Source organism: Chlamydotis macqueenii, chromosome 4 (assembly GCF_036417535.1).
Source record: "Chlamydotis macqueenii isolate bChlMac1 chromosome 4, bChlMac1.mat, whole genome shotgun sequence".
Taxonomy (NCBI): Eukaryota; Metazoa; Chordata; class Aves; order Otidiformes; family Otididae; genus Chlamydotis; species Chlamydotis macqueenii.
The window spans coordinates 84,386,444-84,398,188 of NC_141559.1; the positions used below are offsets into that span (position 1 = coordinate 84,386,444).

General features: G+C 75.0%; 1 protein-coding gene across 4 annotated transcripts; it reads right to left on the reverse strand.

Annotated features, from left to right (window-relative positions):
* Positions 1-722: 722 nt before the first annotated feature.
* Positions 723-4,610, reverse strand: PCGF1 (polycomb group ring finger 1). Of its 4 annotated transcripts, none has more exons than XM_086746829.1 (9): positions 4,459-4,610; positions 3,623-3,728; positions 3,325-3,477; positions 2,384-2,455; positions 2,117-2,225; positions 1,588-1,723; positions 1,395-1,478; positions 1,235-1,315; positions 723-889 (listed from the first exon to the last, which is right to left on the reverse strand). In XM_086746829.1, exons 1-9 carry the CDS (start codon positions 4,552-4,554, stop codon positions 842-844), a joined length of 885 nt encoding a protein of 294 aa, XP_086602955.1. In that variant the 5' UTR covers positions 4,555-4,610; the 3' UTR covers positions 723-841. The 4 variants fall into 4 exon arrangements, with proteins under 4 accessions (XP_086602955.1, XP_086602958.1, XP_086602957.1 ...); XM_086746832.1 differs by having other exon boundaries at positions 1,690-1,723; positions 4,459-4,609; XM_086746831.1 differs by having other exon boundaries at positions 1,395-1,481; positions 1,690-1,723; positions 4,459-4,608.
* Positions 4,611-11,745: the final 7,135 nt, after the last annotated feature.

The following is an 11,745-nucleotide window of genomic DNA, read 5'->3' on the forward strand; positions in this document are numbered from 1 at the left end:
GAGCAGGGAGGCCACCTGCCCAGTGAGCCCAGCTGGGCACCACCATCGCCACGCTGGGCGGATGGAGCGGGGCTGGGGCTCCCCAGCGGGACCGGGGGCCAGCACACCCGCGGCCCCGTCGCGCTGCGGCGGCGGCCCAGATGGCTGCGGTGCTGTCCCCACAATAGCGACCTAATCAGGCACGCGCTGGGGCGCTGGGGGGCCGCCCCGCCGTCCCCCCGCTCAGGCGCGGTGAGGGCCCATGACTTTATTACGGCTCATTATGCGGAGTGGCGGGGGGCGCGCACCGAGGCGGCAGGCCCGTTGTGTCCCACCGCTCCTCATTGGGATTCTGGCACCGGCAGCGGCGCGGGGGGGGCGGGACGCGCGCCAGCAGCCGTGACCGTGATTAATCTGCCGAGCGCCCGCACAACTGCGCAGGGCGAGGGGCTGCGCGCCTCCGCTGCAGCACCGCAGGGGAAGGGGGAGGGGGCTGCACCCCCCCGGGCCCCACAGCCCAGCTCCCCCTCCCCTGCAGCACTGCACCCACCCCATGGACCCCCCCCAGCACCGCAGCCCCTGTGCATCACCCACAGTGCACCCCACAGCCCAGCCCCACGCTCCCCTCATGCAGCCCTGCTCCCAGAGGTGCAGGTGGTGAGGGGGGGCTCAGCAGGGCCCCCGGCCACCCCCCCAGACCCCACAGTGACCCCCAGCCCCAGGATGGAGGAGGGACCCATGGGTGATTTTCTAGTTTTATTCAAAAAATAAACTCGAGCAGGAGGGGTGTTAAGTTAGGGGGAGCGGGGGGGGGCACGGGAGCAGGACTGTGCTCCGGGGGGGCAGCGCCCACCCCCAGCCCCTACCTCCGCTTGTCCTTGATGCTGTAGTGCAGCAGGAGTGGCGCGGGCTGTAAGGCAAGAGGGGGGTCAAGGCCACCGGCACCCCCGCCCCATGCCCCAGCCCAGACCCCCCCCCCCCACAGCACTGGCCCGGGGCTGCGCCGTGAACCTGCCCGAGCCCCCCCGGGACCTGCCACCCCCTGACCCGCGTGGGAACCGCGCGCCCGGCTGGCTGCGTCGCGGCCGTGGGTCACCGCGCCAGCGAGCGACATCAATCATCCTTGATTCAGCGATTGCCCGCTCCGCCGCCGCGTCCTCGGCACAGCGCTGCCCCGTGCCGCTGCCCCCGCCGAGCCCCCAGCCCGGGATGGGGCCCCTGGGGATAACCCCCACGCGGCGGGACAGGCGCCCACCTTGCCGAACCAGCGCGAGAGCCAGAGCTGCTTCATCGTCATGTGGTCGGGGAGGGGCTCGTTGTTGAACAGGATCTGCACCTACGCAGGGAGAGGCTGCGTCGGGGGGGCCCAGGGCCCGCACCCAGGGCCCCCGGCCCCCCCAGGCCCCCAGACTCACGTGCTGCAGCGGCAGCCCCAGCCGGTGGCACAGGACCCTCCGCAGGTGCCGGATCTGCGCCCGCACCGAGCACCTCACGTACTTCTGCTGCGAGGGGCAGAGCGGCTCAGGGGGCTGCGGAGCCCCCAGCCCCGCGCCGAGGCACGGCGAGGCCCCGGCTCCCTCCGCCCACCCCGCCTGGGACCCCACGCACCAAGCCGAGCCCGGAGCGGGGGCTGTGGGGCCAGGTCTGGGCAGGGCTCGGGGGCTCAGGGCCCGGCGAAGCGGCAGGGCGGGCGCAGGGACCCCCGCTCACCTGCAGCACGGCTTTGCTCTTGTCCTTGCTGGAGCTGCGGAGGGAAGAGAAGGGGCAGCCGGCCCACTCCGGCGCAGGGAGGGGGGGCCACGGGCTGTACTCCTGCCCCTTCCCTCGGTGCAGAGGTGTGGGGTGCCCCTCGCCCGCCCACCACGCGCGGTGCCGGCAGCTGCGCTGCAGCCATCGATCCCGTTCCGGCCCCCAGAGCCGCCGCTTATTGACTCTGCCGTCGGAGCCGGCAGGCAGCTGCGCAGTGCCTGCCCCGGCACCTACCAACGCTGGCAGCTGCAGGGCTGCGGCCGCGGGGGACAGAGCTGGGGCGGCAGGAGCCCCCCGGGGTGGCCGGGTCCCCCTGCCACCAGCCCCAGCCCTGGCCCCGCCCAGCCAAGGGGCAGCGGCTCCGGGCGCCCCGCAGGTGCTCACTCACCTCTGCTTCTCCAGGCAGAGCGAGACGTGCTCGTCGTAGCGGAAGTAGTGGGCGCGCGAGTGGTCGAAGGTGCTGTAGGGGAGCCCCATGGGGTCCCCCCCAACCGTGTCTGGAGAGATGTGGGGAGGGGGCAGGCGTCAGCCCAGCTCCACCCGTCGGCACTGCAGCACTGCCCCGGCTGGCTCCCAGAGACACCGCAGCGAGACCCCCTCATCCGACCCTGCTCCCGCCTGCAGACCCCTCCACGCAGCCCCCGCGCATGCCCACCCTCGCCGCTGGGCTGCGTCACCCGGTCGAGGCCGCGCGACTGGTAGAACTCCCGGATCCTCTTCTCTTCACCTGCGGACGAGAGGCCGGCGCTGCTCAGGGACAGCCCCCCAGGCCCGCCCAGCCCACAACGGCTGCCCACCCCGTGGCACCCAGAGCGGGGGTCCTCGGGCTGCCCTTGGCCCCGCTGCTCCGGCCTCGGCTTTCAACAGCTGAGCGCCGGCAGCTCTGGGCCAGAAGCGCAGACCCTCCCTTCCCCAGTCGCCTCCTCCGGGCTCTGCACCAAGCCCCACTGCAGGCCAAGGACCCCTGGTCCTCTCCCCGTCCCCGTCGTCCCTCACACTGCTCCCCACTTGCCCCCACTCCGCTGCGGGGCGGGGGAGCAAGGCCCACTCCGCACATTTGCCGTTTCCCGTCCAGCCCAGGCCTCCATCCCCGCAGCAGCGCCTGGCCGTGGCAGGGTGACACCTCCGCAGAGGGGTCCCCAGTGCCGGCCCCGGCCCCGTCCTGAGTGCTGGTGAGCAACCTCGAGCCTGGCGCTGTGCCTGCGGCGCGGGGGCTGCCCTCCCCGCACGCTGCTTTGCATTCACCACCACCGACGGCCGGTTCACTGCGCCGTCGCTCAGCGCCTGGCCCCAGGGACGCCGCTCGTGGAGGCAGCCCCAGCTCCCATCCCCGCAGCGCCGCAGGGCTGGCTGCCAGAGCCCGAACCGACAGCAGGGACCCGCGCGGTTAAACACCCCCCGCCCAGCTCCCTGCTCCGCTCCCCACCGGACCCTGCCACGGCTCCACTCGCTGGCTGGGCCCAGGGGAAGGTGCAACCCCGGCAGCGGCCCCGAAAGCATCTGGTTCCTCCCCAGGCCCTTGCCCTCGCAGCTGCTCCCCACGCTGCTCCACAGGGCGTGGCGCCGGGCCAGCAGGTCCCCCCAGGGGACACTCACTCTCTTGCAGGCCGGGCACCAGCTTGTAGACGATGTCCTGCATGACGCGGTCCAGCTTCAGGTTGAGCAGCGGCTGCGTCTCGTGGATCTTGGTGTTGCACATGGGGCAGTACTTGCTGGTCTGCAGGTACTTGACGATGCAGCTCTTGCAGACTGCGCCCAGAGGGAGGGGGCGTCGGGGCGCTGGCACAGCCCCGCTCCCCCCGGCGCTGAGCAGCGGGACACGGCCGCCTCGGCCCCCCGGGCCCAGGGGCGGCTCTGCTGACCCCGCGGACCCCCACCCCACCCGGGGACTCACAGGTGTGCAGGCACTCGGTGATGGTGGTGGCGTCGATGAAGTACCCGGCGCACAGGCAGCACACGATGTGCTCGTTCAGCTCCTTCATCTTCACCTTCACCTCCTCCTGCGGACACACGCCACCGTCACACGTCACCTGGCCCCCAGCCTCTGTGCCGCGCGCCCCACCACCCTCCGCAGCGGCCCCCGCCTGCCCCACTGAGCCCCCCCCACCCCACAGAGCTCCCCCCTGCCCCACGGTCAGCAGGAACCCCCAGGACACCGGGGCAGGACCCGAGGGACAGCACGGCGGGGGAACGCGGGGGGGGAGGGGGCAGCTCCCACCCAGCACAGGCAGAGGGACCCCGCAGAGGGACACGAGGAGACCCCGCTCCTGGGGCCGTCCCGCGCCCCGGCTCACCCACGGCCTCGCCCCACGGCCCGGCCTCGGGGGCTGGAGCGGAGCCGCCAGCGTGACAGGGTAGGGGGCCGGGGCCGGGGCCGGGCGGCGCCCACAGCCCCGTGAGCACGGCCCCGCCACCGCGCCCAGGGCGGGGCTTAAATCACCTGTGCCCCGCCCCCGGCCCGCCCCGCCCCCGCGCACGGCCACGCCCCCGCCCCGCCCATGGCCCCGCCCCCACCTGCGCCTCGCCCGCCACACCTGGCCCCGCCCCGCAACGTGCCCCCGACCCCGCCCCCCTTCTGCGTGGGCGGCCCGGCGCATGCGCAGGCCTGCACAAGGCGCCTGCGCGGCCCTGGCGACCTCCCCCTCCCTGCTCCCCCCCAAGCGGCGGCACAGCGCCCTCTTCCGCCCACGCATGCGCCGGCCGGTGCCGCCGGCCGGTGCCGCCGCTCGCCTCGTTCCGGAGCGGGTCCATCTTGTAGACGGCCTGGAGCTGGTTCCGCAGCCGCATGGCGATCGCCATCGGGCCCCCCTGAGGAGGCGACGCCATCTTAGAACCTCGTCCGCCTCCCCGCTCACTTCCGGGTTCGGGGCGGGGCAGCGGCCGCCGCCCGCGCCCTGACTACAGCTCCCGGCGCGCCCCGCGCGCCGCACGGCATGCCGGGAGCGGCCCGGAACGGCCGGGAACAGCGCCGAGCGCCGCCGCCCCCTGCTGGACGCGGCGGGGAGCGCGGCCTCGCGGCGCTGGCCCCGGTGCTGACCCCTGACCCCGGCCCGCGGGGAGACCCCGCGATCTCGGGGCGCTCGGGAGGGGACCCGCGACCGGCCCGGCCTTCACCCGGGGGCCCCGCCGCCCCGCTGCGGGCACCGCGCCGCGCTGGCCGTCCGGCCACGGAGCCCCCGGGCCCGCTTTGGGGGAGGGCGTTCTTCCGCCGCTGGCCAATAGCTGGGGGGGACGCTTTTGATAGACCGCAGCAGCAGCCAATCAGAGAGAGCGCCGCGTGCGCGCGGGGCCGCCGCCGGAGGGCAGCAGAGCACCGCGGGGTGCGGGGGCTCCGTGGGTCCGTGCCCCGGCGCCCCCCAGCCGCCCCGTGGGCCCCGCGCGGGGCCGTGCCCGCCGTGCCCCCGTCCCGCCGGGGCCCTCGGGGCCGCGGGAGCTGGCGGCTGCCCGCAGCGGGGGCTGCAAGGGGCCGCGGCCGGTCCCGGGGTGCGGGACCCCCCCCGAGCAGCGACCTCGGGGGCTGCAGGGCCCGCACGGACCCCGGTGGCAGCCCCCGCCCCGGCCGGGCACCGCTGGGCCGGGGCGGCGGGGAGTGCAAGGGGCTGGGAGACGGGGGTGCAGGGGTACGGGGGGGACACGGCGGGGGCCGGGCTGGGGGGCAGAGGGTGCGGGGGGCCAGGGGTGCAGGGGCTCGGGCTGGGGCCAGGGTGCAGGGTGGGTGCTGCTGGCGGGGCAGGGGTGCGAGCGCTGCCGGTGCTGGCGCAGCGGGGGTGCCGGTGCCAGTGGAGCAGGGGGTACCGGTGCCGGTGCTGGCAGGGCGGGGGTGTCGATGGTGCCGGTGGCCGTGGCGCTGCTGGCGGGACAGGAGGTGCAGGTGGTGGCGGTGCCGGTGGCGGTGCCGGGGCGGGTGCCGGTGCCGGCGGGCCAGGGGTGCCGGTGGTGCCGGTGCCGGTGCCGGTGCCGGCGGAGGGGGCGGGCTCCCGGCGCAGCCGCCGGAGCCCGGGGCCGCGCTAATGGGGTGACCGGGTCAGGGCTCTGCAGGGGGAGGCGCGGCCCCGCTAATGCAGAGCAGACGCCGTTCCGCCCTGATGGCTCCGTGCGGCCGCCGTGATTGCTCCGATCCCGGCACAAGTGCCGCCTGGGGAGCGGCGGGGGGGGCGGCTCGGGACCCCGGGCCGGGGCCGCCACCCGCCGCAGACCGGCGGCACCGCCCCGCGCCCCCGCTCCGTCAGCCGAGGGGGGTCCCGGGGGGCTCCGGGGGGGATTAGCGCCGGCCCGGCCCAGGCAAGGCCCCAGCACCGAACCGCGCTGCCGGCCCTGCTCCGGCACCGCCACCGGTACCGGCACGGCGCTGGCTGCCGCGGCCGGGGCCCAGCTGGGCAGCGGCACAGCTGCTGCGGGTCGGGAGCGGCCTGGCTCCTCACCGCCGTGCCGGGGCCACGACCACCCGTCCCCTCGGTGCAGCGTGGGGGGCCTGCGGCGCAGCGGGGAGCGGTGGCTGTGGGTGAGCCGGTACCGTTCCGGCGCCACCAGCCTCCCCGGCACGGCCCTCGGCTCGGCTGCTCCCGGACGGGCCCTGGCCCTGGTCCTGGTCCCGGTGCCGGTCCCGGTCCCGGCCCTGGTCAGAGCACCTGTGTCCCAGCCCCTGTCACCGCAGCTCCTCCACGTCCCAGTCAGCCCAGTGTGGCCCAGTCCAGCTGGCCAGGCTGGCTCGGTCCCCGTGCCCGACCGGAGCTGGCCCGGTGCAGTGCAGCTGGCACCGGCTGAGCCTGCTGTCCCCCGGTGTCCCCCGGTGTCCCCCCACAGTGCCGCCTCCCCCGTCCCCGCCTCCCGCCCGTGGCCGGGCTCCAGCACCCACAGCCTTGAGCCCCGGGACGCGACCCCCCCGCGAACTGCCTGGGCCCCCTCCCCGCTGCCGGGGCGCCCGCGGGCAGGACCGGCCCCCCACCCCAGGGTGCCCGCGGCCCCCGCAACGCCCACCGGAGCCTGCCCGCCCCTCCGGCCCCTCCTCGCCGGGAGGTGAGCAATGAGGCGGGGGCCGGGGTGACCCCCGCGGCCGGGGAGGGCCGGGCCCCATTTGTACCTGTCGGGAGCGGTTCCTGGGAGGGGCGGCCGGGCTGGGGGCTGCGGGGGTCACAGCCGGGCCAGCGCAGCCCTGGGGCAGGGCAGCATTGCTCCCCGCCCGCGCCGGCACCGCACCGAGCACCGGCACCGCACCCAGCACCGGCACCGCACCCAGCACCGGCACTGCGGCGGTACCAGCACCGCGCCGTAGTGACCACCGGCACCAGCACCGGCACCACCGCCCGGCCGCCCCGGCAGCGTCCCCGCACGACCCGCTCACACCAGCACAGGGCTCCGCACGCCCCGCACGCCGTCTCCTCGCACCCCTCCTGATGCACAGCCCCCGTGCTTGCGGCAGCGGCGGGTCCCCCCACGCCTGCACCCACTGTCACCCGCACTGACACCCCCGCATCCCACTCGTGTGCTGCCCCCACTCGCGCCCCCCGGACGCTCGCACCAGCCCGACAGCAGCGATGTGAGCCCCTGGGCTGGGCGAGCTGTGGGGTCTGCAGGGCGGCTCCAGCACCGCCGGGCATGGGACCTGCGGAGACGAGGGGCTTCGGGGGGCTCGAGGGGCACGGGGGCCGGGGTGCCCGGCAGCCGGCGCTCCCCGGGGCCGTGCTTGCCAGCCTGGCACGCGCGAGCCGCGCAGCTCCATCTCCCGGTAAATAATTAATGCCCGGGCGGCAGCCGGCACCGCTCCCAGCCTCAGAGCGGCTCCGGGGCTGGGCAGGCCGGCGCTTTTAGCGGAGACCTGCTCAAATATTCAGCTCCATTTCCGCTGCGGAGCCGCGCAGGGCCTGGGCGGCTCCTTCTGGTAAGCGCCTGCGGGGGGCTTTCCCGGCCGGGCCCCTCGTTGGGGCCGAGCGAGGCTGTGGCTGAGGTCGGACGCATTCGTGACGGCAGTGGGTGCAGGGCAGCAGCGCTCCAGCCCCCCTGGGCCAGGCGAGGTGGGGGCCACGGCCGGACATCCGTCCAGGGTGGCTGCCTGCAGGCAGGGACCCGTGGGGCAGCAGGGGGGGACACGCCGGCCCACAGGCCCCCCACCGCGGGGTCCCGGTGCCGTGGCCGCTGGCCGGGTCCCTCTGCCCCAAGGCGGTCGCGCTGCACCGCGGCCGGAGCCGGGGTCCCGTCCTGGATGAGGAGTCCCCGCGGCCGGAGCCGCCGTCCCAGCCCCACACCGGCCCCACAGGCGGGGTCCTGGCCCCGCGGGGGCTCCGGGGCCAGCGTGTCCCGGGGCAGGGCAGGGTGGGCAGGGGTCCGCGGCAGGCCGCGGGCGGGGGGCTGGGCGCTTATGGACTGAACTCCTGGCTAATGCACCTGATTGGATTTGCAGAATCCAATTACCTGCCCTCGGCCTTTGATAACGAGGTTCTGAGCGACGGCTTCTGTCAGCGGCCCCGTGGCCACCGCGGCTGCGGCCACCGGCACCCGACGGCACCCCGGCCCACCGCGACGGCCAGCGCCGGCAGCCAGGGCCCCGCGCCGGGCAGGACAGGACCCGCGGCTGCCCGCTGCCAAAGGGGTCCAGAGGCTGCGCACCCCCCGGCACCCCCGCTCCGTCTCCCAGCCCTCCCCTTCGTGCCGTCGCCCTGCCGAGGGCCCGGGGGCTCGGCCGCCGCCCCGGCGGCGTCGCAGCTGGCCGTGGTGGGTGTCCCCCGCCCGCAGGACTCCCCACGACCTCCCCCCAGCCGGGGAGGTGCAACCACGGCACTGCTGCACGCCGCGCCCGCAGCCCGGGCCCCGGCACCCCCGGCTCTGCCGCCCTCCCCACCCCCCCAGGGGTGCAGCCCGGGGACCCCCGGCGGGGAGCGGCCCGCCAGCAGCTCGGGGCCGGCATCACCCCGCAGCCGCGTCCCTGTCGCACCCGGCTCCTCCCCGAGGTCACTGCGTAGCTGGCCGCCGCGGCGTCCGGCCGTCGAGGCCCCGGCAGCCCGCAGCCCGGCCGTCGAGGCCGCCTCTCGCCGTGCGCGGTGCTGCCCGCGCTGCCCCGGCCCGGCCCCGGTTCCTGGCCCGCTCGGACGGGTCGGCGTGGGGAGCGCGCGCCCGCCGGCTGCCACCCGCCTCACCCCGCGCACCCCGGCCGGGTGCCGGCGCCCAGGCCGGGGCGGGCGCGGGGGGCAGCGGGAGCGTTTCATGCGGTTAAGAAGTGTCTGATTGAGGCAGGAGGCGCCAGCAGCTCCCCCGGGAGCCGCAAGCCAAGGACTGGAGGACCAAATGCAGGCTAAAGTAATCCAATCTGGGCCGGCTTCATCTAATTAGCCCAGAATTAACCCAGCAGCCAGAGAGGAGCTGACTGTCCCTACAGTTTGCCAGCGGGTTTGGGGGGAAGCGGGAGGAAGAAGGGGACGTCCAGCGGTAATGAGATTACGGGGGGGAGCGGGCGGGAGCGGGCGCTTGGCAGCGTCTTGCCGGTGGTAGCGTGGGGCCCTACCAGGCCTCCGCCGCTTAATTGCCGCGCGCTGGCCGGCGCGCAGGGAGCGGGGCTGTCGGCGGCGAGGGGCAGGCAGGGACCCGTTTTAATACCTCCTGCCCCGGCAGCAGCACCCGAGCCCGGCAGGAATCCCCGCGGGTGACGGGGACACCGGCACGGCTGGCCCGCGGGGACGCGGTGCCGCGAAGCTGCACGGCCGCACCGGCTGTGGCTGGCAGCCTCACGGCCGCAGGCACGGTGGGGCATGGGGCAGGGGGCTGGCGGAGGGGCCGAGGGAGCCCCGGCAGCTCCCGGGCGGCCAGAGGGACGGGCAGTGCCGCTGGCGGGACCCTGACGTGGAGCAGGGTGGGGAGCCGACCCCACTGCACCCATCCCTGACCTTGCAGCTCAGCTGTGGCGTGGGAGGCGCGCAACGGTGGGATGCCGGTGTGCAGCTCTGCTCCGGCTGCTGGCCCCCGCAGGAGCTGGCACAGCTGTGGTGGCAGTGGGGCCCGGTGCCACAGCGGCCACGGGCAGAGCTTCGTGGCCAAGGGCCGATGGCCTACCTGGCAGTGGGCAAATGCCCCTTCCTCTGCCGTGTGCCCCCTGCCCATCCCTGCCACCCCGGTGCCAGGTCACGCTCCTGCCCCTGCGTGGGACACGTCCCCCTGTGCCCACGGGGCAGGAGGGGCCACACACCAGGGATGATGGTTGACACCGCGGCCGAAGAACAGGGAGCAGGTTTGTACCCGTGCATTGAGTGGTCCCAGCCCTCCCGGTGCGGGTGCGTGGGGGCAGGCGTGAGGGGCTGGCAGCGCTGGGGCCAGCAGGATCCCTGGAAGGGCAACCCCGCTGCAGCCACAGCTGGGGTGGCACAGGTCTAGTCTGAACGGTAATGGGATTTTGGGGGCTCTCCCTGTGCCATCCCAGGGCAGCCCTGACCCTGGCGCCGTGGGAGCCCACCCTGAGCAGGGGTCCCACACTGAGCGGGGGCCGAGCCGCACACCCACCTGGTGAGGCCCCGGCGGGGGGTGCCACTGGGCAGACCCCCATGGGCGCGGGGTGGACTGTGGCGCAGGCAGGCGCCGCGTGAGCCTGCACTGCCCCCGGCCCCGCCGCCTGCCCCCCAATCCATCTCCCGGGACCGGCAGCATTCCAGCCCCTGGGCGCACGAACATCTGCCTCCTGCTGCAGGTTAATTAACCTGCTGCCGCCCCCTCCCCCTGCGCCCGCCATCCCCTCCCCGCCCGCTCGGGGCCGCGGCAGGGGCCAACCGGGCCTGGGCCAGCGCCAGCACCAGTGCCAATGGCAGCACCAACCCTAATGCCAGTGCCAACGCCAGTGCTGGTACCAGTGCCAACGCCAGTGCTGGTACCAGTGCCGGTGCTGGTACCAGTGCCGGTGACTGTGCCACTGCCAGTGCTGGTATCAGTGCCAGTGCCAGTGCTGGCACCTGTACCAGTGCCAGTGCCGGTGCTGGTACCGGTGGCAGTGCCGGTACCAGTTCTGGTGCCGGTACCAGCACCTGCTGCACCCAGCAGGGCTACGGCGAGCCCCTCTCCCGCGGTGGGCCTGCAGCCGCTGGCGTCTCTGCGTGGGAAAGCCGCAGCCATGCTGTGCGCGTGCAGCTGGGGCACCGGGCAGGTTTCTGCTGGTGCCTGCCAGGCCGCGAGCAGGAAACGCCAGATGCTGCCAGGGCTCGGTGCGGCAGGGTCTCGGTTCTGTGGGCCAGCGTGCAGCGTCCTGCTCCCCTGCTGAGGCACCAGGGACCCGTGCCCGCAGCACCGGGCTCCTGGGGGGCAGCAGGAAGGGGGATGCCCCTGGCGTGGAGAGTGGGTGGGACGCGGGCACAGCCAGTACGGCACGGCATGAGGGTCAGGCAGGGCAGCACGCGGCCAGCCTGGGCCTGGTGAGGACAGACGCAGGTGTGCATATGTGTGTGTGCATGTATGTGCATGTGCGTGTGCAGCGGGGTCTATGCCTGTGTGTGCAGCTGTGCTGTAGGGTGAGGTATGCACGTGTGTGCACGCTGGTGCTGTGCGCTGTAGATGTGTGTGTGTGTATGTGTGCATCTGTGCTTGCAGCGCCTGCGTGTACACGTGTACCTGTGCCGTGTAGTGTCGGTGTGCGCAGCTGCACTGTGCTGCACCCTGTGCATACACACGCGTGTGCAGGCAGCTGTGCCCCGCTCTCCGTGTGTCTGTGCATTGCCCCCTGCTCCCCAGCTGCATGTGCGCCCGTGCAGCCCCGGGTACCGTGGGTCCGTGCCCCGGCGGAGCTGTGGCTGTGGGGATGGCCACCCCGCGCTGCAGCGGCCTGGGTCCACCTGGTGCCCCCGGGTGCGGTGCCGTGCATGCGGTGCCCCCGGATCTGCCCAGTGCCGTGCGTGCGGTGCCGCGCGTGCTGTGCCCCGAGGCGCGGCAGCTGCAGCCCCGGTAATGTCATTTGCCCCAGCCCGGTGGCGCCAGGGTGGCCGCCCCCCGCTCCCGCAGCCCCAACCCCCCGGGATCCAAGACCCCCAGCCCGGGAGCCGCCGGGACCCC

Bases quoted from the DNA above. Each gene is read 5' to 3' on its own strand.
- PCGF1 (XM_086746828.1), bottom strand. From the start codon at position 4,554: ATGGCGTCGCCTCCTCAGGGGGGCCCGATGGCGATCGCCATGCGGCTG. The intron at 2,456-3,324 runs GTGAGTGTCCCC...TCTCGTCCGCAG, and splicing joins GGTGCCCGGCCTGCAAGAGA to GTGAAGAGAAGAGGATCCGG. The intron at 1,316-1,394 runs GTGAGTCTGGGG...CTCCCTGCGTAG, and splicing joins TGGGGCTGCCGCTGCAGCAC to GTGCAGATCCTGTTCAACAA.